The following is a 27300-nucleotide window of genomic DNA, read 5'->3' on the forward strand; positions in this document are numbered from 1 at the left end:
GCTGCTCCCCCTCCATCGCTTCACTTGCTGACCTGGAAATTCCTTGAACCGCTGCATGCACGGACCCCAAACAAGTGCATTAAAGGATCAAATCGAACACATGAACCCATAACGTAGACTTTACATTTAAAACAAAGATGACAAAGACCCAAATATAGTATGTTTTCTACAATTACTTCATCCCGTGTCATTAAACAGACGGCCCCCCCAACTCTGATGTGTGACTGTTGTGAGGCCACTTCAAAACCAATGTAATTTATTGCTACTAAAATGATATGAAACAGATGTGGCGGTTTGCCTGAGCGATTTGTCTGAGTGTTTTTATTTGGTTATTTACAGCATGTTGTGGTTTTTGGAGAGGCTCGGCAGGGGCAGAGGGAAAAGGCAAACAAAAAGATACTTGGTATTCTTAGGGTCGTTTCATGTGTGACACTGGACTTTCATGTTGTTTTTTGTTCCAGTTTATCTCTGGCGCTCAAAAGTACAAATAGTTCATAAACAGTGGAGGGTAAACTGGTCAGATTCTGTTTTGCCAGACAAGAATTGGTGCAGTTAGCAAATTAAACTTGTGATTCTCGTGATACAAATGGCCGTGTTAACAGATGGAACCTGTTTTCAATGTGAATCACTGCTTATTTAGCTTTTCACATGATTCAGCTCGTTGCCCTCGGGAGTCACGAGTGCCCGAATTCAACTTTAGAGTGGTGTTTTTAGAGATACTTCTATACAGTAACATGAGTCCTGTAAAATAAAACATGTTATCTGTACAGTGTGTGTTTTCAGAAGGCACATTTAGCATATTTCTGATGGATTTCCATAATATCGCTCTGGATATCGTCTCAATATTGCACACCTCATGACAGCATTGTCCCACTGCGCTACATGCACTATTTCTTCCACATTCGCACGTTTTTAAATAATACAAATGTTATAAAATGATTCCAAGGTCGAAGCAGTGTAATGGTCTTGATGTATGAGCTGCAGAAGTTGCTGGGGGCCTGATTAGTGCTAATAAAGAACACGTGTGCGACGGAAGAACGATTAAGTGATGAGGAACAAACCAGCTATAAACATCCATCTAAGTCTAAGGAGAATTACGATTTATTCATTCATGATAAAGTACTTTGGTGAGCTTCGGAGGTGCAGCGTTTGGTAGCAGTCTTATGCCATTAAAATCACAAAACAAGCTTATTATTAATATTATGTGACTGATTATCCTTTCTTCATGTGTGTCTTGTCCATAGTTAATGAGTTATTTGATCAAACAAGAGATGGAAAGTAATGTAGCACAAGTAAAGGAACCAAGTGCTATTTTTACTAACTGTACTTCACTACATTTGAGAGCAGGTATCTTTACTTTTTACTCCACAACAGTTTTGGAAAGTAATGAAAAAAAAAACGTGTTTTGGGACTGTTCTGTTGCTCAAAAATATTGGACTGAAATGAACAAAGCACTGACTGTTTTCGACATTGTGTATTTGTATTTGGGCCTCAAAACTCCTGCCATGGACACAGTAAATGGATACTTTTAGAATGTGCTTTTGGCAGTGGGACAAAAAGGCCATCAAAAAGAAATGAACGACACAAACCTCACCAACGATCAAAGACCGGACTGACAATCGAAAAATGTAAAAAAATAACTGGAAATGGACCAATTTGACAGACTTTGGACCAAATGGGACTTTAATTTCAATTTAAATGTGTTGTGATTTAGTTTCTTTTGATGTTTAGTATTTAGTATTATTTAGATTTTCGCTCTCTCGTGTTTTGTAGTATTTTTTTTTACTATTGAAAAAAAACTAAAACATCTTTACCATCATAAGATAACTACAAGTCTTGAAGGACTTTTCAACCTTTTTTTTCAACCCTTCTTCCACATTTTTACGCTGCCATCTTGCACTTTCTGAGACTGAATGTGCCGTGGTTGTCGTGGTTACTTCATTTAAATCAGTGCTCAAATCACAGCTTCAAAAGATTGAATAATAGACCTATGCATATTTCTTTTCCAACTAGTTAAACATACTTTTACAGTTTTTTAATACATTTTCCCCAACGTGGTTTGAACGTAAATCCACCCTCAGTGGAATGCTCAAAGTTACACTCCAAAAACGATCCCATTGTTAGTTCTTGAATGCCAAAAGAAGGACTCTTGTTTTCTAAATAAGTGTGTGAGATCCTGACACAACAGTCCGGTTCCAGGCTGAGTTATGCCCCTTCTCATCAGTGTTTTGGCCTCGTTTCTCCCGACTTTCCTGTCTTGCATCACAATGTCAGAACCCCAGCAGGCCAACAAGCTTCGCTAAATCCACACTATCGATCAAACCGGAGAGAGCTTCGCTGACCGCAGCTGCTAAAGAGCTGACGCCGTAGCATCAGACCAGGGCCAAAAAACAAGGAGATAATCCACTTTGAATCTCAGAGCAACCTGCGCAAAGCTCGGCAGTAAATCTCAGTCCAAACCAGAATTAACCCGGAAAACAAGCTCGTTTTTCTCTGTGCATTGTCCAGGGACTGAGCCTCTTACGCTCATCTTCATTCTCCAGATGTTTTATCAGTCGCCGTCCGAAACAGAGCCACAAAGATGTCACCAAACGTCGAATGCACGAGCTCTCGGATTGGCTCATGATGAACCATTGACTGCGATTGGTCGAAATGACGTGGATATGAAACAGCGAGGTGCACAGACTATTACATCAGAAAGAAACAGTGTTATGGAGAATATTCTTGAATTGTTTTGGCTGGTGACGGACCCTGCAGCGACTGGCCCTTTCAAATATGTGAGGTGAGGAAAGGTGTTGTACAAAAGATTGTTTATAGGAACAAAAATAAGACTATACTCAAGTGACAAATGCTACTAAAGCGCATGAGTGCATGTTGAAAGGGGATTATATGCAATTAAAAGTACGTAGAACATGGAATTTGGTTTACTCCTCCCATTTTCTGCTTATTTAAGGTCTGAAAGTGTATTAAAAGTGGGATACGGTGCGACAGATAATAATAATTGCTATTCATTGTTTCTGATTTTAATGATTTTTGTGACCCAGATTTTTTTTTACATTGCAATAGTGTAGTTTTTATTTTTTAATTGTTTTTTACAAGTCGGTTTAGTCCCTCATTTGTCCAGGAGTGTTCCATTGTAGAATCATCTGGACTTTTTGGGGTCCAGAGTGATACAACATAATTTTTTTCTACAAATATTTTTCATGTCATTTTTTGTAATATAATTTATGGGCCACCAATGGCATTATTATTATTATTATTATTTTCTATTAAACTCTCTAAATAAGTGGGACGAGGGACAGATTCCTAAATGTCAGTGAAAGACAACTAAAAGTGGGACGGGACCTACTCTTAATGGGATTCCGAAGGAAAAAAAAACGGAATAAAAAGACAGTATCACTTTGAATTCTATCTGCACCGCTGCTGCTGCACACTCGAGTATATAAAGATACTTACGAGTGCATCGGCCTTAGTCCTGTGTCGGCCCTTGTCTCAGGCTGAAGTATAGGCGCTGTATAAACTCTATAGGCTGCCATTGTGTTTGCCTGCGTGTACTTTTGTGTACTTTAGTGTCAGTGCACTTGTGCGGTCGGGTATTTATCACATTGTGGGGACTGAAATAGATAAAGCATTCACTATCAGATCAACAACATGGTGTAAAGTTAAGATATGGACACATTTGGGTTCATTCGTGTTTATGTCGAAGTAGTAATTATGATTAAGGTTAAGATCTGTCGGCAGGAAGTGAATGTAAGTCAATGCAATGTCCCCAAAAGCATAGACATCCAACTCTGCGTGTGTGTGTGTGTGCTTTTGTGCGCTAACATTTGTGTTTGAGCGAGTCGTCTGAATGAGGTGTCGCCCGATCCCCCCCACTCAGCAAATAAACCCAGGACGGACCCTCTGAAGAGCCCCAGCCACACACAGATAACCAGCAGAGTCTGTCTGTGTCCAGCAGCATGTTTTTACAATGACCTTTGATTCACTTTGGATTTTTAGTCACTGGAATATTTTTTGCAATGTTTTGTCAGGCTAATTTTGTTGACTAAATCTGTAGTTTTAATAAACCAGATAATACTATTTATTTTAATGCAATTATTAGATGTGTGCCTTTGACGCTGGGTTTGTTGGGTTTGAAAAGTTTAGTTTCTACTCTTTCCTTTCACTCATTAATGTTCAGTTTTTTCTTATTCAACAAAAATATCTGTACTTTTAAATGACAAAAATATCTACTCACAATCATAGTTTTAATAAAGGAACATACATGTGTTTTGGTCATAGTTTGTCATTTTAGTAATTTACAAAAAAACGGACAAAGGGTTTGTTGACAAAATACTTTAGTTGACGAAACTAAACACAAATCTTTTTTTTTGAATAAGGATTTATTTTATTCTTCTGAGAACAATTTTGGGGCCCAAACGTTGGTGAAGTGGTGAGTCACACACAAGGAGCACGTTTGAGTCAAAGCAAATTTTCAGAGATATAATTCCATTTCACACACTATTTTTGACATTTAAATTTTAAGAATGACATGGAAATGAGTTTAGAGAGTCTTTCTTTCTGCCGCAGTGAACCTTTTAACAATAGAAGGCAATTAAAGAGTTCAAAACTACAAATTAGGCAGTTTAGTCATTAAAATGCTAATATTTGACAGTAAATATAATAACATGGTAATATTAAAGAAACAACTATTACTTTATGTTGAAAATGACACTGTAAAAAGTGTATTTTTATCATCGTGGTATCAGAGTATCAAATATCTAACGTCAGCCTCAAAATTGACATTGAAATGTTAGTATTGTGACAACGCTAGAGTTTAGAAACACAGACAGAAGTGGTCATAAATCACTCGGACGTCTCTGCGCTCGTGTCCAAGACTGTCCACCTGATCCTGTCCTCTCCATCCTGTCTTACATTCTGTCTCAGCTTTGTTTTCTAAATCATCTCTATCCCAACAAAAGAATGTTGCTTTTTTTTAACAGCATTGTTTGATCCCCAAATTACTAAAACATGATCCCCCCCCCCCCCCGCTGCACGCCCCCCCCCGCACCGCTGACAGACAAAGACATCCTCTCACAAAGAACATCTGTCCGTGGGGAAAAGTCCGAAGCGGCGTGTGCGGAGGAGAGAAGACGTTTACTCCCCACTTCACAGACCTCAGGGTATCGAGTTCAGGAGGAATAATAATCCAAAATCACTCGAGAGGGTGTGAAGAGTGGTACAAACGGAGAACATAAAACACACTGTAAAGAAGAACGCGCCAACATTCCCTCTAGCACAGAAAGCGTAATATAATATGAGCCATGAATAACCAACAGATCGAAACTGGTGGATTCAGAACGCAAATGAGGACGTCTGCAAGGAAAACGAGGGGCACCCACATGATACTGAAGCATCTTTTCAAAACGTGGGTTAGGTTCTTGCAACGTTTACACCAAAAATCTGCTCCTTGTCTGATTTCTGGAGATATCAGATGATTGAAATGCTGACCAGTTGCATCTGAAGAGCGATTCGTGTAAAGAAACTGATGTTGGCTTTATTTGACTGAACCGCTGTAGTTAGAAATGCGGCAAAGACATTCGGCAAACGTGCAAGACAGCGAGGAAAAGCCACAACGCCACGCGCAACGCCTTAAACCGCAACAACACCGGCAATTGGATCATCGAATTGTTCTAGTTTTCGGATGAAACCGTTGTACGACCAAAGATGAACTGATATTTGAGATTCACATTTTGTAACCTCGGTCAAAGATTGAGCCCTTCTGTCGGTGTATTTACGATCAAATCTCCGTGCAACATGTGTCCGACAGTAAAGACGAGTCCTCTGTCAAAGTATCAGATGAAGAACTCGGCCACAGAAGCGGTGCTAGCCTCAGCTGACCGCTAAGACACGGCGAAGACGACTACACAGCGTCAAGAGGTCGATATTCGCTTCGACAAACCGATCGTCGCCATGGTCGTGCAAATACGTCGTGAGAATGCAAATACCAGCTTTGAATATGACGTTCTCCACATCCTGTAGCGTGACGGACGAAATATTTTAAGCCAGAAAACATACAAACTGAAAACACAGCAGTTAAAGGAAAGTATAACGTTCTTAAACCAGGTCTAAAACAATCCTCTTATGTCAGTCGTCTACTGTAATGTAATGTGTGTCCAGCTCCTGCAGAATCCATTCTTTTTGTTTTTCCAAAGGTCTTTCCAGTCCCTTCAAAGCTTTATCCCTTCTTGATTTAGAGCCGCCGTCTTAATTTAACCTGGAGGCAATAAGAAAACAGAACGAGCAGATACGGCAGACTAATGGTAGAATCCGTTACGTTTTATCGCGGCGCAACTTCAACATTGATAACTCTGAGGTTTTCTGACTATATTTCAGACAGGCCTGATTGGGACGACTGCGATAACGCCACGATGTTTGAGATTGACTGCAGTAATAGAGGATAAAAGTCTGACAGAGCGAAGGTTTATTTGGCTCTTGGTCAGTGAGTCTTGGCAGTTGTAGGAAAGCAGACCACAGAGAGTCTCAGCAGAGAGTAGAGGACAAAAAGAATAGCTCACTTTGCTCAAAATACTATCATCAAATATCTATCTTGTGTTTTGACTGCTTTAAATTTGATCTCATTTCCAGGAAAATGCTTTTCTGTGTTACTCAGCATTAGTGGTTGTAGTGCGATGACTCAATTCCAGTGAATAGAATGATGAAACGAAACAGGAAAGTTGTATCTGTTAAATATAAAATAAATAAACATACCATGTAATACAATATTAAATAAATAAATAAACTGTGGTATAAAATATAGAATAAATAAATAAACTGTGGTATAAAATATGGAATAAATAAATAAACTGTGGTATAAAATATAGAATAAATACAAAAACTGTGGTATAAAATGTAGAATAAGTAAAAAAAACTGTGGTATAAAATATAGAATAAATAAATAAACTGTGGTATAAAATATAGAATAAGTGAATAAACTGTGGTATAAAATATAGAATAAATAAATAAACTGTGGTATAAAATGTAGAATAAGTAAAAAAAAAACGGCGGTATAAAATATAGAATAAATAAATAAACTGTGGTATAAAATATAGAATAAATACAAAAACTGTGGTATAAAATATAGAATAAATAAACCGTGGTATAAAATATGAAATAAATAAACAAACCGTGGTGTGAATAGAAATAATCATCACAGAATCAAAATGAGTTTACTGTATTGTTTTAAATCTTTCAAAAAATTTATAATCAGTTTAGATTATTTCAATTAAAGCAGTATTGATTTACAATTTGTGCAGACTAAAATATTGCATTTGTTCACCTGCTTCCTCTACTATTTGTGTTGCCAGCGTTGGTCGTAGGAGTAAGTTTGGCTCAGTTTCTGTCATCAAACACTCACACAGGCCACCACATTCACACAAAGGCCAGGTGAGTAAAGTGTCTTGCCCAATAAAATAAATAAAATAGAAAACTGCAGAAGTGTGTGTTGCCGGCGAGTAGATCAGGAGCGTGAAGCTGCAACCATCAACTGGAAAAAACGACAAAAATGATCCGACTCATTGACTATTTGAATATTCTTTAGTCAGTATCTGGACCAAACCGTCTCTATGTCTCTTATGCAAAGAGACATTTTATCACAAAGACAGCTGAATTAATCACTTAAAATGGCAAAGAAAGAAACAATTGTATCAGTAATAAGCTTCACTGATGACCTCAAGCTGAATAATCGACAAATACTGAAATAATTGTTGGTTTCTTAAATGATTCCAGCCTCTCTGCACTACAAGAATGTCGTTAAATCTTTCCATTTCTTTCAGTGTGTTCGGGTTCACACAAGCGCACACTCTGATTATTCGTGCAGTCGACCCAATGAAGAAAAATTAGCCCCATTTAAGGCGGACTCAGGGGTGTTTGGAAACACAAACCTGTCACAGGAAACACTAAATGTATTTCACCGGAGCATCAAGGAGCGCCAAGCTACAAAGCAACAACACGCTTTTCCGAAGGTGAACCATAAATTCTGCCCGGAGCAAGCCAAAAGTGAGAGTCTAATTAAAACACAGTGCGCACAAGAGGCCAATTCACCGGGATGAGTGATGGACAGGATCATGCGCGCGGTGATATTTTATGTACAGTGTTGACTAAAGACAAACACGACGTGCTTAGGTGTTCGACGAGGTGAGCGCATACTTCCAAAAGAGAAGGAACTGAAATATTATGGTTACAGGAAAGTCTCCGAAACAAAGCATCTTTCATTTTTAGTGTGACAATTAAACTAAATCCAAATAAGTCACTTTATACCGTATATTCTGGACTATAAGTGACACCATTCAAAAAATGCATAATAGAGAAGAAAAAACATATATAAGGCGCACTGGAGTATGAAATGCGGTTGCAAGTGTGAAAATAACAAATAATATCACATATAAGTTGCTCCGGAGTATAAGTATAAATATAAGTATAAGTCGCACCCGGGCCAAAACTATGAAAAAAGGTGCTTATAGTCCGGAAAATACGGTACATTATTTTAAAGTTTCTATGACTGCGGTAGGCAGGTGTAGCTTCATTAGTGAACTAAACAAGGAAATACTTTTAATGCGTGTTTGTTTCGCTCTGGTTTGGTCAGATTAAACCTTTGTAATTGTTTCATGTCTTATTATCAGTCCTGAAGTTCACTACATCACTCTGCAAACCTGGGCTAGTCCTGCTTTGAATTTGATTTTGGATAAGAGTTCACACCTGGTTTAGACCCAGTTCAATAGTTGTATTTGGTCGTATTCAATTAGTTATCCAGGTTTCTGCAATATTTTGACGACTTTTGTAAATGGAAATGATATTTAGTTCATTCTTCATCAATTCTTAAAAAAACAAAGGATGATCAAGTGAGATTGTGGCGCTTTCCATGTAAATTTAGAAGAAAAAAAAAGCCTCAAAGCCCCAACATTTAACTTTTTTGTTCAGTTTCCTCTTTAGTGACGTTACAGCGTTAAATATATCAAGCATTTATTCAGTTTCAAATGGATTTAGGTGTAGAAAAAGGACTTAAAACAGGCGTTATTTTAGACAACAGGATCATCTCTCAACAGCTTGTAAGATAAGATAAAATATGATAAGCCTTTATTTGTCCCACAATGGGGAAATTCCAGTGTTGCAACTCAAAGCAGATAACTTATAAAAAACTTTAAAAACACTCTTAATAGAAAAGCTCTTACAAAAACTCTCACTAACTTACTGTAACTTACTAATAATGTCATTTTGTTTACTACTTCACTACTACAACGTCTCTGGACATTTTATTGTCCTTCAGAAATGTCCATGGTTTCCTTTGTACAAGTTTAAGGTCAGGACGGAATAGCCTTTTATTCCTGTGAGCGCTCCAGCTTTTCTGCCTCATCCCTCTGTTAGCTTTGGCCCGCGTTATCAGTAAAAATAAACCTTCATGTAGAGGAAGTCGCCACTAGAATGGATGGGTTTCTGCTTGGATCTTTGTGTGGCCCTCCTGATAGCATTAAGGAGAAGATAGATCAGGTATAAGTGGTTCAAGTAAAGGAAAGAAAACAAGCTGCTGCCGACATCTCCCTGGGTTTGTCTGAAGAAAGTTTGTCCTGGTTTTTGTGCTTTTCCAGTCGTGGTTTGGTCCTTAGTCATGTCCGGTCTTAAGTGGGCTCATTTCTCACCACGCGTGTCCAAATTAAAATATCAGCAAAAAAATAATAAAAAAATGTCCTTGTTAACACTTTGAAGTACCCGTTTGAAAATGTACTTAAAGAGTAGAAAGTAAAACAATTTCCCGAGAACTGTTGCACCGTTAAATGTGATGATTTTGATTTTTTTGAAGTCCACTTGAAACAATTTGTTACAATTTATTTTTTTAGGCTTGGGCATAAACATAAAACCTTTAGTCAAAATGCCACCGAAAATGTCCTAACTCCTTAGACCATGTGAAATGTACTTTTTAGTTCTCAGTCCAGTTCAAACATGTAATGAAGTAGAACTGCTCTCAAATCTAGTGGAGTAAAAGTAAAATGTAAACTGTGAAAATTAAATAGAGTGAAATACCCAAAGAATTAACAGTACTTTTAATTCAGTTTAATGTTTTTGAACTCATTTATTTCATTTATTTGTATTTATTTATTTTTATTTGCCATAATATGGCAAATATTATGACATGTTACTTACCTAAAGAATTAACAGCACTTTTTATTTTGTTAAATGTTTTTCAATGGCAAGTATTTATTTATTTTATTGTATTTATTTATTTGTTTATTTATTCATGTTATTCATGTTATTCATTTTATTCATTTTATTTATTTTACTTATTTACTTATTTTATTTATTTTAAATTTCATTTATTTCATTTGTTTTATTTATTTCATTTATTTCTTTTATTTCATTTATTACATTTATTTTAATTTACCATATAACACGTTTATTTTGTTGAATGATCATTTAGTTCAGTTAAGTCTCTGTGTTGTTGTTGTTTTTTGGGGCACTATATCTCACAGACACATTTCCACTGAACAGACTTATCTCTTTAACCAGAAAAAAACTAAACACTGACCAGACCAATAAACTAGTCTTTGGTCTGATGATGTATTCTGTATTCAACATGTGATTGTGCAACACCCTGCTTACATTTCACTCTCTAACTGTTAAATAATTACACTTAAACCACGTTTCCAGTCATTTCCAGTATTCTAGCAACATTCCTGGACACAATGCTGGTTTATTATTGCAAATTTTAAAGGTTTAGAGCCGTTTTACACCTGGTTTATGAGGTTTTAGCAGCTTGTTTTGGCTCTGGACGCTTCACTGCAGTGTCTCTGAACAGTGCAGGGGGGAAATACTGTATTATGTTCAATCCCCGGAGAAGAACGATCTCTTGGCTTACCACAACCTCAGCCCAAGCCAAATGTTCACTGTCCTTGAAATATTAGTCACACTGACGGTATTCCCAGCATATTGTGTAAAGTAGGAAGTTGTCCAGATGCTGAGGACTCTCGGGGACATGTGTTAGAGGGAATTTGCTTTGATTAAAAACATTATTGATGCTTGAGAAACATCACGTCACAGTAAAAATGTAAAAAAATGTTTAAAAAATGTTTAGCGGTGTTGTCAGAACAGAAAAGTTCTATAGTCAGAGGTGTGCAGTATTCATATTTAATCAAGTTTATTCATGCTTTTACTCCTACTTGAGTACCGTATTTTCTGGACTATAAATTGCATCTTTTTTTCATAGTTTGGCCGAGGTGCGACTTATACTCCAGAGCGACTTATATGTGATATTATTTGTTGTTTTCACACTGACAACCACAAGAGAGCGCTCTAGGCTCTAAGCGACGCAGAAGAAGAATCTGCACTTCCTCTTCCTCTGGAGTTTGTGGAGTTGTTTAGAAGTGACACAGAGGAAGTAGAATTCAGTGGATTTAGTGATTTGGGGTAAAACTGATGCTTTGGTAAACTTGTTAGCATGTTCTTTATGCTATAGTTATCTGAATAACTGTTCATATGTTACGTTAACATACCAGACACTTACCACAGTTCTGTCTGTGCCTCATGTAGCTGAAGGTGTTAGCGTTAGCATACGTACACCTATTCACCATGTTCTCTCATCTGTTATTATTTTAAATTGCATTTCAAGATGAAATGTCTGTTCTTGGTCTTGGATTTGATCAAATAAATTTCCCCCCAAATGCGACTTAAAGTCCAGTGTGACATATATGTTTTTTTCTTCTCTATTATGCATTATATGGCTGGTGCGACTTATAGTCCGGAAAATACGGTACTATATTTGAGAGTGTAACAGCACTAAAGGTTTTAGTTTCTCTTCCCAGTGTTTTATTTGCATTATTTGATTTGAATATTTGTGTCTCGATATTATTACTTTGACATGTTCTTTGTGGTCTGTGCTTCGTTTATTATTAGTCTTTAAATTGACATTAAAGGAGAAATACAACACCACTTAGTAATAAACTATAACATTTCATTATTTTATATAAACATTTTGTTCATTGTAAACTGTTAAATTGATCATAAATGGTTAAGTAATAGATAAAGCACCACAAAGAAGCATCATTAAGAAGCCCTTATCGTAATTGCATTTCACTGTAACAAGCAGCAGCTTTTACTTGCTTGTTTTAATTCCTGACTGTTACAAGTTTGAACGGAGTCTAAATTTGAATTCTAAATTTGAAGTCATTATAGGTAAGTGGGCGTGGTTATGGGGTAGAAACTCAAGCCTCAAATGCAGGACAACGGGATTAACTCAAACGTGCACGAGTCAATCAAAATACCATTCTGAGTGAATTCATGATGAGAAAACACAGTTGATTTAATTTAATATGTCCCCTTTAACTTTCAATTATAAATCTGAGGTTATTCTTACACATTTTCCCCCCAATTTGTTCTCAAACTTGATACGAAAATTGTGTTAATGGTCTTAGCAACATTCAATCATTGCATTAAATCAATTAGGAAGTGAAATAAAAGTCTAGAGACTGTATGATTTAAGATACAAATATTGTATCCACTTCAAATATCATCAAAAACAAAGACTTTTGAAAAATCCCTGCACATGTTTCCACTGCTGTTGTGAGATGTCGGGGTTATTTATAACGTATAAATATGCTTGTTTCCTGCCGCTGTTGCTCTGTTGTTGACCCGGGAGCTGCCTGTGGTCTGGGCCTGGCAGCCGGCTGCACTGGGGTAATCCTTGGACAAACACCGGTCACCTTTGACTGGTCAGGAATGTTATCAGGCTCATATACTCTGGAGCTGGACACTGAAGGAAGAGCGGACACTGCCCACAGCTGTTTACTGCATCATCACTCCCACCGGCTCTGCGTCTGTGGCCCCGGGACGGTCCAGGGCAGTCCAGGACGGTCCAGGACACTTATGACTCTCCGTCTGTGGCCCCGGGACGGCCCAGTACGGTCCAGGACGGTCCGGGACACCTATGACTCTCTGTCTGTGGCCCCGGGACGGTCCAGGACGGTCCGGGACACCTATGGGCGTCGTATAAGCAGGTCCTGTTGAGTTTAACCCTTTTGACACAATTGGGGGTCGTACAAAATATCCTGAACACTAGATCTGGTGGTACATATTATTATTATTACACAATGTAATAACATTCAATTAAGAAAGGCTTTACCAACAATGATCTAGAACAGACCTGGGCAAACTACGGCCTGCGGGCCACATACGGCCCGTTTGTCTTTATAATCCAGCCCACCAAACATGTCAAGAAATATTTAAAAATATATATATTCATTTTTTGCCCTTAGACCAGACCTGGGCATTTGTGGCCCCAGGGGCAAGATGTGGCCCTCGGCATGTTTTAATCCGGCCCCTAAAAAGATTTTAGTTTCAATTTTTCAACTGTCTGTAACATCTGTCTGCACTTGTATCCTTAATAATGTAGGGTAATGAAATGATTTAAATAATAGATTCAATAGCCTATATTTGACAGAAAAGTTATATTTTATTTGAAATGTTATATATATATGAGACCTGAACGTGACGAGTCCTGAACGTGACGAGTCCTGAACGTGACGAGACCTGAACGTGACGAGTCCTGAACGTGACAAGACCTGAACGTGACGAGACCTGAACGTGACGAGTCCTGAACGTGACGAGTCCTGAAGGTGACGAGTCCTGAACGTGACGAGTCCTGAACGTGACGAGTCCTGAACGTGACGAGTCCTGAACGTGACGAGACCTGAACGTGACGAGTCCTGAACGTGACAAGACCTGAACGTGACGAGACCTGAACGTGACGAGTCCTGAACGTGACGAGTCCTGAACGTGACGAGACCTGAACGTGACGAGTCCTGAACGTGACGAGACCTGAACGTGACGAGTCCTGAACGTGACGAGACCTGAACGAGACGAGTCCTGAACGTGACGAGTCCTGAACGTGACGAGACCTGAACGTGACGAGTCCTGAACGTGACGAGACCTGAACGTGACGAGACCTGAACGTGACGAGTCCTGAACGTGACGAGTCCTGAAGGTGACGAGTCCTGAACGTGACGAGTCCTGAACGTGACGAGTCCTGAACGTGACGAGTCCTGAACGTGACGAGACCTGAACGTGACGAGTCCTGAACGTGACAAGACCTGAACGTGACGAGACCTGAACGTGACGAGTCCTGAACGTGACGAGTCCTGAAGGTGACGAGTCCTGAACGTGACGAGTCCTGAACGTGACGAGTCCTGAACGTGACGAGTCCTGAACGTGACGAGACCTGAACGTGACGAGTCCTGAACGTGACGAGACCTGAACGTGACGAGTCCTGAACGTGACGAGACCTGAACGTGACGAGTCCTGAACGTGACGAGTCCTGAACGTGACGAGTCCTGAACGTGACGAGTCCTGAACGTGACGAGACCTGAACGTGACGAGTCCTGAACGTGACGAGTCCTGAACGTGACGAGACCTGAACGTGACGAGTCCTGAACGTGACGAGTCCTGAACGTGACGAGTCCTGAACGTGACGAGTCCTGAACGTGACGAGACCTGAACGTCACGAGTCCTGAACGTGACGAGTCCTGAACGTGACGAGTTCTGAACGTGACAAGACCTGAACGTGACGAGTCCTGAACGTGACGAGACCTGAACGTGACGAGACCTGAACGTGACGAGTCCTGAACGTGACGAGTCCTGAACGTGACGAGTCCTGAACCTGAACGTGACGAGACCTGAACGTGACGAGTCCTGAACGTGACGAGTCCTGAACGTGACGAGTCCTGAACGTGACGAGTCCTGAACGTGACGAGACCTGAACGTGACGAGTCCTGAACGTGACGAGACCTGAACGTGACGAGTCCTGAACGTGACGAGACCTGAACGTGACGAGTCCTGAACGTGACGAGTCCTGAACGTGACGAGTCCTGAACGTGACGAGTCCTGAACGTGACGAGACCTGAACGTGACGAAACCTGAACGTCACGAGTCCTGAACGTGACGAGTCCTGAACGTGACGAGTCCTGAACGTGACGAGACCTGAACGTGACGAGTCCTGAACGTGAAGAGTCCTGAACGTGACGAGACCTGAACGTGACGAGTCCTGAACGTGACGAGTCCTGAACGTGACGAGTCCTGAACGTGACGAGACCTGAACGTGACGAGTCCTGAACGTGACGAGTCCTGAACGTGACGAGACCTGAACGTGACGAGTCCTGAACGTGACGAGTCCTGAACGTGACGAGTCCTGAACGTGACGAGTCCTGAACGTGACGAGACCTGAACGTCACGAGTCCTGAACGTGACGAGTCCTGAACGTGACGAGTCCTGAACGTGACGAGACCTGAACGTGACGAGTCCTGAACGTGACGAGACCTGAACGTGACGAGTCCTGAACGTGACGAGACCTGAACGTGACGAGTCCTGAACGTGACGAGTCCTGAACGTGACGAGTCCTGAACGTGACGAGACCTGAACGTGACGAGTCCTGAACGTGACGAGACCTGAACGTGACGAGTCCTGAACGTGACGAGACCTGAACGTGACGAGTCCTGAACGTGACGAGTCCTGAACGTGACGAGTCCTGAACGTGACGAGTCCTGAACGTGACGAGACCTGAACGTGACGAAACCTGAACGTCACGAGTCCTGAACGTCACGAGTCCTGAACGTGACGAGTCCTGAACGTGACGAGTCCTGAACGTGACGAGTCCTGAACGTGACGAGTCCTGAACGTGACGAGACCTGAACGTGACGAGACCTGAACGTGACGAGTCCTGAACGTGACGAGTCCTGAACGTGACGAGTCCTGAACGTGACGAAACCTGAACGTGACGAGACCTGAACGTCACGAGTCCTGAACGTGACGAGTCCTGAACGTGACGAGTCCTGAACGTGACGAGTCCTGAACGTCACGAGTCCTGAACGTGACGAGTCCTGAACGTGACGAGTCCTGAACGTGACGAGACCCGAACGTGACGAGTCCCGAACGTGACGAGTCCCGAACGTGACGAGTCCCGAACGTGACGAGTCCCGAACGTGACGAGTCCCGAACGTGACGAGACCCGAACGTGACGAGACCTGAACGTCACGAGTCCTGAACGTGACGATTCCTGAACGTGACGAGTCCTGAACGTGACGAGTCCTGAACGTGACGAGTCCTGAACGTGACGAGTCCTGAACGTGACGAGTCCTGAACGTGACGAGTCCTGAACGTGACGAGACCTGAACGTGACGAGTCCTGAACGTGACGAGACCTGAACGAGACGAGTCCTGAACGTGACGAGTCCTGAACGTGACGAGTCCTGAACGTGACGAGTCCTGAACGTTGCTTGCTCCAACCCTGTTTTAGTCCTGGTCTGGGTTTGGTTTTGTCTCAATTTGGTCCCAATTTTAATGTGGCGTGTGTGAGTGCATTTAAGTATCAAACAGAAGAACCTGTATGACAATATTCTGAAACACACTTTACAGCTTTGACGAGACACAATTAGTCAAGAAAGACGAGGATAATTTACGCTTCAAGACCGTCATCTCAAGTGCAAAACGACACTACAGTTGCGATCTCCTCTCCAGCTGTGCAAGCAACACTTATCTACCAGACAAATGGAATATACCAGGGTTAACTTTGCCCTGTCAGGGACCACTTTGCTCTGCGCCTCTTTCACCGGCCCGACCTGAACCAACACCGGCCCCACCACCCGAGCCCGCGGACCCCCGACGTGATGAAGATGGATTGACTTAACGCTTAATGCCCCGTCTCATGAAGAAATGCTAAGTGCGTCCTGATGTCGCCCCCCCACGCCGCGAAATTACACCGCTCTACCACCGCGCTTTAAGCTCTCCACCTTCAAACGCCGAGGCTAATTGTGATGCTATGCTAGGCTAATCGCACGTATTTCGAAGCCATTTGGAACACGCAAAATCTCATTCTGCAACAACACCACCGCGCTTTAAGCTCTCCACCTTCAAACGCCGAGGCTAATTGTGATGCTATGCTAGGCTAATCGCACGTATTTCTAAGCCATTTAGAACACGCAATTTCTCATTCTGCAACAACACCGCCGCGCTTTAAGCTTTCCACCTTCAAACGCCGAGGCTAATTGTGATGCTATGCTAATCGCGCGTATTTCTAAGCCATTTGGAACACGCAATTTCTCATTCTGCAACAACACCGCCGCGCTTTAAGCTTTCCACCTTCAAACGCCGAGGCTAATTGTGATGCTATGCTAATCGCGCGTATTTCTAAGCCATTTGGAACACGCAATTTCTCATTCTGCAACAACACCGCCGCGCTTTAAGCTTTCCACCTTCAAACGCCGAGGCTAATTGTGATGCTATGCTAATCGCGCGTATTTCTAAGCCATTTGGAACACGCAATTTCTCATTCTGCAACAACACCGCCGCCGACACCGCTCGATTTTTCATCATCGCCGAGTCGAATCGCCTTGACGAATGGGCGGTCTGGAGAAAAAACACACCTCGACGTCAGAGAAAGAAGTATGGCACTTTCGGTGGTGGTGTTGGCAGACGTTTTCACTCAGTTTGACCATCTAGGTGACTCCAGAGGTGTCATTACTCAAGGCGAATAGTCCGCTCGCGTGGATGGGCTGTTTTCTTAGTATCGCCGGTACTATCGCGGAGGGTTGAGGTCCACTGAGCAAAGATAAAGCCAGTGTTATTGCACCCCTGCACCTCTCTTGACTCGTAGATCACTTTGGGGAGTTGTACAGAAACACACGTGGCCGGGGGGCTGCTGATTGAGATGGTCAAAATGGTGTGGAAACATTTCAATAAAACGAGAGACGCTGGAGGAGAAAAGCTCAAAAGTCAAAAATAGTTGACTGTGCATAACTTAAATGTATGTTGTTTTGGCTCAAGAGAACAAATATCCCTCCCCGATCTTTAAAGTATTGTGCATTCTTGTGGCTTTGTCTTCTGAACACGCTTTTGGTCACATTTGTACTCGTATTTCATGCTTTGGAAGTCTGAACTTTGAAGACACTTTAAAAACAACACCTCTGTTTCCAGTTAAGCATTAGCACACACTCAATGAAAAAACAACAATGAAAACACAAATAATTAAGCTCTTTGGCAATGTGACTGCTGTGCTAATAGAGCCATCACAATTTGACCTAACAATGACTCTGGTGAAGGTTTATGGTCTTAAAGTTGCATATCAGACTGTTAGGTTTCTAATCTGTCTGGGTAATTACCCAGAGGAAATTGAAACTGGGTAATTCATATTTAATTAATTAAAAAAGGGACTGTGCAGATTATAGAAGTAATGACGTGTGAATTAAGCAAAAATACAACTCCTGGTATATTTTTGGTGAGGACATGATGTTGTAGCATGATTAAAAGCTCAAAAAGTAAATTTTACATCATACTTTTCATCAGTTCATGTGGTTAGAAAGTATAAGAATATAGCACAATTTCAATCTGGATATTGCAATAAATAATTAAAAAGATCCAATACTGTCATATTCATGTGCAATACTGTCATATTCATCTGCAATACTATCATATTCATGTGCAATTCTGTCATGTCATATTCATGTGCAATACTGCCATGTCATATGCATGTGCAATACTGTCATATTCATGTGCAATACTGTCATATTCATCTGCAATTCTGTCATGTCATGTTCATGTGCAATACTGTCATATTTATGTACAATACTGTCATATTCATGTGCAATACTGTCATATTCATGTACAATACTGTCATATTTATGTACAATACTGTCATATTCATGTGCAATACTGTCATATTCATGTACAATACTGTCATATTCATGTACAATACTGTCATATTCATGTGCAATACTGTCATATTCATGTGCAATACTGTGACATAATGTCGATCATCCTGGTTCTCTGTCCATATAACAGCTGTAAATAAGAGTTTTTCAACAAGAGTGTTTTTAATTATATATTAAGTTATCTACTTTTTATTATGTATTTCTGTACCTACTCTGTGTTGCAACAGTGGAATTCCCCCATTGTGGGACAAATAAAGGCTTATCTTATCTTATTAGCCTCACTGAACAACTAAGTGAAATGATCAGTATTTTGACATGAATGTGAAAGTTGTTCATCATGAGAATATCCACATGTGTTTTATGACGGCTGAAGTGTGATTATTTTCTCTTGCTGCCTAAAACCTCAAAGAAATGTGCCACTTTTCTCTCTGAAACCCATCATAATGTGCTCTGTGTAATGGCTGTGTCTCTTCAAATGCCTTACACAATCTCCATACACACAATTATCATTCAATTGGTCCTAAATCGCCTTCGTTTTGATTGTTCTAATCTCACACATCGGCATTTATTTCAGTATTTTGCTTAGGCTTTTGAGCTAAGCGGGCGTTGCTTGCCTTTACTCTGCTTTTTAAAGGTAAATCCAGAGCTTAGAGGGATTTACACTGCAGCGTTCAGAGTATTCAGAGTATTCAGAGTACACTAACGCTGACAGGCTCCATATGCTACTGTAAATCCCTGTTGCCAGCGGAGATAAAGCCAGTCAGATACAAAACGATGATAAGACGATGTTACGCAGATGCCGGCTTTCGATTGGTCATAATTTGAAATGAACGGTCGTGCATGGATACGGTTTAGTTTAGTCGTCAAAGGGCAGAAATAACAAGATACGGTCGACAAGTTTAGAGTGACAAATTGCGTATAAATTGATTCCACATGTTGGTAAGTGGTATCGATGTCCAGACCTCGTTGCGATTCATCTCTAACGTCAACTCTTATCCAGACGTACATTTGCCTCATGTTACCACGTTTTTTTTTTGCTCAAGATAACTCATAAATCCTGCCAATTAATCACGAATTAAGCTCCACAAATCTCGTTGAAGACTGCCAATATCTGCCAAATATGGAAGCTTGTTTATTTGAGCGTGGTTTTATTTTCTGAGCGTAAGCAGCGATTGCTTTGGAGACGCGGAGTCGCAAAGCCTAGAAAAGCATCTGGTCTGCCAAGTTATATCAGCTAAACCAGAACAATTTGGATGTTTTTAGTGTTCAGAAGAAGTATGTGCAAGTCTATTGGACGTGTCAGACTGGTCGTTGTGGTGAGAGATCTCCAGCCCCAAACATGTTATCAATACATGAACTCTAAAGATCTCTATCACAGACAATTTAGAACATATTTAGTAGAAGTATTGCACCATTGCATCAGCGAACTTTTCAAGGCTAAAACAAGGTCGACCCAGGATTAAACTACTGGACTGAACCCAGATATGAAAAAAAAAAAGAATGAAAAAACGTACCAAAAGGGGATAAACCAGGTCCAAACCAGAACTATAACAGGACAGCCCTTGGAGTAAACCAAACCAGGACTAAACCAGGTCCAACCCAGGACTATGCCAGGTCAAAATTAGGGCCCACACTAAATAAGGACTAAACCAGGAGTCCAGGACTATACCTGGACTATAGATAAAGCATGTCTAAATAAGGGCAAACCAGGTCTAAACCAGAACTATAACAGGACTACCGACTCGACTGGACACCAAACCAAACCAAACCAGGACTAAAACAGGTCTAATCTAGAACAAAAGCTCACTAAACAATGACTTTACCAGGATTGTGACTAAACTATGTCTAAACCAGGACAAACTCATGACTAAACCAAGACTAAACTAAGACAAAGGACCAGGACTAAACCTAGACTAAATTAGATCTAAACCAAGACTTCACCAGGACTAAACCGGATCTTAACCTGGAAAAATCTGGTCCAAACCAAAACTACATCAGGGCTGCTTTGGAATGGACTAAACCAGGACTAAACCAAAACAGAACAAGATCCAAACCAGAACTGTGCACTAACCATGTCTAAACTAGGACAGAACCAGGTATAAAGCAGAACTATTGGACTAACCAGGTCTAGATCAGGACTAATCCATGACTAACCAGGTCTGGATCAGGACTAATCCATGACTAACCAGGTCTAGATCAGGACTAAACCATGACTAACCAGGTCTAAATCAGGTCTAAAACATGACTAACCAGGTCTAAACCAGGACCAAACCCGTGAGTAAACGTTGCTTCAAAGCCAGGCACTTCTGTTTGAGAGAAATGCAAACACAACAAGTTATTTCAGTCCAGTGGATTCTGGAGTTCAAGTCTCACAGCTTAAAAAATAAAGCCTTTTTCCCCCTTCTCCTTCTCAGGCCGTCTCCGGGGACTTTCTCTGACTTCCTGCCATTAAAGAGACAGACACTGGAGAAGTGACATACAACCACCACCTCTGGACTGCGACCTGCATTAAAACCACCTCTGGACAGCGACCTGCATTAAAACCACCTCTGGACTGCGACCTGCATTAAAACCACCTCTGGACAGCGACCTGCATTAAAACCACCTCTGGACAGCGACCTGCATTAAAACCACCTCTGGACAGCGACCTGCATTAAAACCACCTCTGGACAGCGACCTGCATTAAAACCACCTCTGGACAGCGACCTGCATTAAAACCACCTCTGGACAGCGACCTGCATTAAAACCACCTCTGGACAGCGACCTGCATTAAAACCACCTCTGGACTGCGACCTGCATTAAAACCACCTCTGGACAGCGACCTGCATTAAAACCACCTCTGGACAGCGACCTGCATTAAAACCACTCAGCTCAACACGTGTGCCAACTGGGCCCGATCGTGTGGAAACAGATTGACAGCTATCGCTCAAGGCTGCGTTCACACTGGGACAACACAAAACTGGACGAAACCTGGATGAAACCTGGACAAAACCTGGACTAAACTTGGAATAAACTTGTACATAAGGCGCTGGTACAGCTGGCAGCCCGGTGTAAACGCTCTCTCTTCTTTCTCACACTTATTGTGCTTTATCTCCTATATTTTGTAAATATAGTTAGTATATTTTTTCTATTTTACTGTACGATAGGGACACGCGCTGGAATAGTTTTTTAATTCAACTGTTTTTGACTTTTTTCGGCTGGATTTGAGCGTTTTTCGTTGCGTTCGTTGTGTTGTTGTGACGTGAGCTAGCTCCGAGCGAGCCCACCAGCCCCCCCCCGCGCCCTCCGGCCGCGCTAAAGTACGGCGTGTCGTCGGTACACGTTTATATACACGTTTATATGAAAGAGGAACTTCACGAACGATCGGGACACGCACTGGAATCGCTTTAAATTAACTTGTTTTGACTTTATTCGGCTGGATTGAGTGTTTTCGTCGTGTCGTTGCGATGTGTCTTGGCTCTGAGCCCCCCGGCTCCGGCCCCGCCCCCCGGCTCCGGCCCCGCCCCCCGGCTCCGGCCCCGCCCCCCGGCTCCGGCCCCGCCCCCCGGCCGGCGCCGTACCGCGTTTCCACAAAGGAGGAACTCATGAAACTGCGGAGAACAGTCGTCTTACCCGGAGATCGTCACGTTATCCCGTCGCAATACTGACCTAACCTAATACTGATGTGCAATTCTGTCGTATGTGCAATTACTGTGAAATTCATGTGCAATTACTGTGAAATTCATGTGCAGTCTATGTGCTGTCGTGACACATATTCATGTGCAATTACTGTTGTGATCACATGCAATGGTATTTATTTATTTGTCTATGGGAGTTTTTATTTATTTATAGGAGATCTTCTACTGAAAGTGTTTTTCAGACTTCCTATAAGTGATCTGTTCTTCTGTATCTACCTCTGTATCTACCTGCGTTGCACCAATGAAATTTCCCCATGTGGGACAATAAAGGAATATCTTATCTTATCTTATCTTACTAAACTTGGACTGAACCGGGACTAAACCTAGACGAAACCTGGATGAAACCTGGACTAAACCTGGATGAAACCTGGACTAAACCAGGACGAAACCTGGAATAAACTTGGACTGAACCTGGACTAAACCTGGACTAAACCTGGACTAAACCTGGACCAAACCTGGACTAAACCTGGACTAAACCTGGACTAAACCCGGACCAAACCTTGACTAAACCTGGACTAAACCTGGACTAAACCTGAACTAGACCGTGACTAAACCCGGACCAAACCTGGACTAAACCTGGACTAAACCTGGACTAGACTTGGACTAAACTTGGACTAAACCTGGTCTAAACCTAGACTAAACCCGGACCAAACCAAGTGCAAGTGCAGAGATGGATTATAGAGCCTTTGCAGTTTGCTTTAAAACTACTTCAAAATAATAGTACTCAGGTGGAAGTACAAAATAGTGGTAAAACGTATTTCGGGTAGGATTAACTATCTGGACACATCATCTGATGTAGTTAATGTTTTTAATGTAATTGGAAGTAAATAACATTAAATAATACACACAATCTGGTATTTTCAAAGAATGGACCACAGTAATTAGTGAAGTAAATCTTATGTGAAGGAGCGTTGCAAGAATTAATGTTCAAATCATGTATTGTTTTTCCCGGTCCTATAAGTCACACCTTTTGTCATAGTTTGGCGACTTATACTCCGGAGCCACTTTTATGTGACAACCACAACCTCAAGAGGGCGCTCTAGGTTCTAATTGACGCAGAAGAAGAATCTGCACTTCCTCTACCTCTGGAGTTTGTGGAGTTGTTTAGAAGTGACACCGAGGAAGAAGAATTCAATGGATTTAGTGATTTGGGGTAAAACTGATGCTTTGGTAAACTTGTTAGCATGTTCTTTATGCTATAGTTATCTGAACAACTGTTAATATGTTACGTTAACATACCAGACACTTACCACAGTTCGTTGTCGGTAATAGTGTCAACATAAAGCTTGTGTCCCTTGTAGACTTATGCATGGTGGACGGTGACATAAAAGTACTTCAGTAAGAGGATTATCTTACACAAAATACAAGAGCCGGGCTGAGAACTCTCACAGCACATAATGTTCGAGCTGCAGAGCGATGAAGAATTATCATAAACATTGTCCTGGTTTGGCTGAGAATTCAAAAAGAAAAACATTAATGTAAAGTGCAAAGCCCTCGCTCACCAGAGCATCAGCTCCGAGTCTTGTCAAGCGACAACAATGTGTTAGAAGTAACACAATACAGCTCCGAAATGACATTTTAACATGGAACACCTGCCGCACTCGCAGTGAAGACTACAGCAGGACCTAAGACTACAGCAGGACCTAAGACTACAGCAGGACCTAAGACTAAAGCAGGACCAAAGACTAGAGCAGGACCTAAGACTAGAGCAGGACCTAAGACTAGAGCAGTACCTAAGACTAAAGCAGGACTAAACCAGGACCTAACACTAAAGCAGGACCTAAGACTAGAGCAGGACCTAAGACTAAAGCAGGACCTCAGACTAAAGCAGGACTAAACCAGGACCTAAGACTAAAGCAGGACCTAAGACTAGAGCAGGACCTAAGACTAAAGCAGGACCTCAGACTAAAGCACGACCTAAGACTAGAGCAGTACCTAAGACTAAAGCAGGACCTAAGACTAGAGCAGGACCTAAGACTAAAGCAGGACCTCAGACTAAAGCAGGACCTAAGACTAGAGCAGGACCTAAGACTAAATCAGGACCTCAGACTAAAGCAGGACCTAAGACTAGAGCAGGACCTAAGACTAAAGCAGGACCTCAGACTAAAGCAGGACCTAAGACTAGAGCAGGACCTAAGACTAAAGCAGGACCTCAGACTAAAGCAGGACCTAAGACTAGAGCAGTACCTAAGACTAAAGCAGGACCTAAGACTAGAGCAGGACCTAAGACTAAAGCAGGACTGAAGCAGGACCTAAGACTAAAGCAGGACCTAAGACTAAAGCAGGACGTAAGACTAAAGCAGGACCTAAGACTAGAGCAGGACTAAAGCAGGACCTAAGACTAAAGCAGGACCTAAGACTAAAGCTGGACCTAAGACTAGAGCAGGACCTAAGACTAAAGCAGGACCTAAGACTAAAGCAGGACCTAAGACTAAAGCAGGGCCTAAGACTAGAGCAGGACTAAACCAGGACCTAAGACTAAAGCAGGACCTAAAACCAGAGCAGGACCTAAGACTAAAGCAGGACCTCAGACTAAAGCAGTACCTAAGACTAAAGCAGGACCTAAGACTAAAGCAGCACCTCAGACTAAAGCAGGACCTAAGACTAAAGCAGGACTAAACCAGGACCTAAGACTAAAGCAGGACCTAAGACTAAAGCAGGACTAAAGCAGGACCTAAGACTAAAGCAGGACTAAACCAGGACCTAAGACTAAAGCAGGACTAAACCAGGACCTAAGACTAAAGCAGGACTAAACCAGGACTAAACCAGGACCTAAGACTAAAGCTGGACCTAAGCAGCACTAGACCAGGATTAAACCAGGACCTAAGACTAAACCAGGACTAAACAAGGACGAAACCAGGACTAAAGCAGGACTAAACCAGGACCTAAGACTAAACCAGGACTAAACCAGGACCTGCGATTAAAGCTGGACCTAAAACTAAAGCTGGACCTAAGCAGGACTAAACCAGGATTAAATCAGGACCTAAGACTAAAGTAGGACTGAACTTGGACTAAAGCAGGACTAAAGAAGGACTAAATCTTAGTAATAAACTTGTTTCAGAAAGTTTCTAGCCTAAAGACTTAAGAGACTTAAGTCCTGGAGGGCATCTGGTGTAAAACTGTTGACAAATTGACTTGGATTTATCTGGCAAATTGGAGGATCAGTCCCAGTTTCAACCACAGATTGACTGACATGGTACAAAAAAAAAAGAAAAAAGAAAAGCTAACAGAGCAAGAGAAAGTTTAGAGCCTCTTTCAGAACAAGTCGAGTTCCAAACAAACTGTGAAGACCACACACTCACACTCACGCAAACAACTCAATAAATACTCGCAGCCGCATCAAAAGCAGACGGAAGATTTTTAAACTTTTTCAGCAAACCGGATAATGGCGATTACAGTCCTGGGCAAACTGTTTTATTACAGGAGGTGTGTCCGGTTTCAAAAGATACACAATAACTAGAAGCAGTAAGAGATATACAAAGCTTCCAAGACATTTTTCTATCTTTAGTCAAACCGAACGACAATTTTTATTCTTAGTGGAAGAAAAACGACTATTATATCGTTGTTTATTTGTTCTTTTTACGATGCAGAATCAATATCACTTGTACCTTTTTCTCAACTTTATCAATACACAATTAAAACTGAAAAATGACACACACATTTGACAAAAACCTTGATACGTTCGAGTACATTTCCCTTACCTTTTGGAGCCACTGCGTATAGTTTGCCATGATATGCTCGAGTTCTTGGATCTTCTGCTTTGGAAACTCTGCCTCAGGTGGTGGAGCGTCCCTCTGGAGCGAGTTGGTATTGTACTGCGGACTGCTACTAGTACCACTACTACCTGCACTACTGCCACTTCTCGCATCTCGACACGACCCGTCCGTTTCTGGTAAAATGAAGGTGTAGGTGCACTGTCCATGTTGAATCTTGTGGAAACGTCTATTATTACTGTAATTGCTCCCACTGTTGTTATTACTACTACTACTACTACTACTACTACTACTACTACTACTGGTGCTGCTGCTGCTGCTGCTGCCACCTGCGCTACTCGCCGCGCCGTCCACCCCTCGCCGCTGGTCTCCTCCTATACAGCCGGCGACCACCAAAAACGCTGCGAGCGAGAGCAAGTTGCGACTCAATTTGCGCCGCGGCATTTCGGCGAGAAGTCTCTATAAACCAAGGACGATCGTGAGTCTTTTTGAAGCTGGGTCGCCTTTGAGCTGCTGTGAAAACCGTCGACTTTCCCTGGCGAAAGAAAAGCCAAATCAGGAAACGGCACGGAAATCCATTGTTTTCGAGAACTCCATCCTCACGAGCGAACTCAAATGTCCAGATCTCGCAGCCATTTGCGACCGCTTTTCTTTTCTTTTCCCTCCCTGCAAAACAGAATGATAAAAACTTCCGGAGGTCTCTGAAATCTCGAAAAGCGAGTCTTGACGTTTCTCAAAAGGTTTCTCAAAAGCCCCGTCTTCAAATCTCATTCATGCACACGCAGTTCTTTGCCTGCTGCGCTCGCTGTGTCGTCAGACCTCCCCCGGTCTCTGTTGCGTTTCTCCTCGTCCTCCTCCGCTCTGTGTTAACGACCGGAGAGAGCGAGAGTGAGAGTGAGAGGGAGAGATAGCGAGTCCAGAAGCACTGAAAGCCTGCCCCTCACAGAGAAGTGGAGGAATGTGTGTGTCGTTTGGAGTGGTTTTGGGGCAGAGCGAAGAGTCCGAGGATCGCCTTTCAAACCCTGTGCGTCCGTCTCCGACCTGTTGCGCCGCTGTCATGTCGCCGGGGATCAAGAGAATTTACGCGGTACTTGGACTTCTGCTTCTCGTCGGCAGGTGCAGACGTACGGCTCGCGATGTCGGAGGTTGGACGTGGTTGTTTCGCGATGTCGGGGAATGATTCTTCCAG

General features: G+C 41.9%; 1 protein-coding gene across 1 annotated transcript in view; it reads right to left on the reverse strand.

The window, feature by feature from the left end:
* The window catches only part of angpt1 (angiopoietin 1), an 83246-nt gene extending 56681 nt beyond the window's left edge, over nt 1-26565 (reverse strand). The window contains exon 1 of the mRNA XM_072448182.1: nt 26100-26565. Within this exon, the coding sequence (XP_072304283.1) occupies nt 26100-26555 (456 nt within the window). The 5' untranslated portion in view covers nt 26556-26565. The remainder of the gene's footprint in view (nt 1-26099) is intronic.
* Nucleotides 26566-27300: the final 735 nt, after the last annotated feature.

This window comes from Eucyclogobius newberryi, unplaced genomic scaffold, assembly GCF_026437365.1.
Source record: "Eucyclogobius newberryi isolate DKJ021-1_F unplaced genomic scaffold, fEucNew1.0.hap1 SCAF_16, whole genome shotgun sequence".
Classification (NCBI taxonomy): domain Eukaryota; kingdom Metazoa; phylum Chordata; class Actinopteri; order Gobiiformes; family Gobiidae; genus Eucyclogobius; species Eucyclogobius newberryi.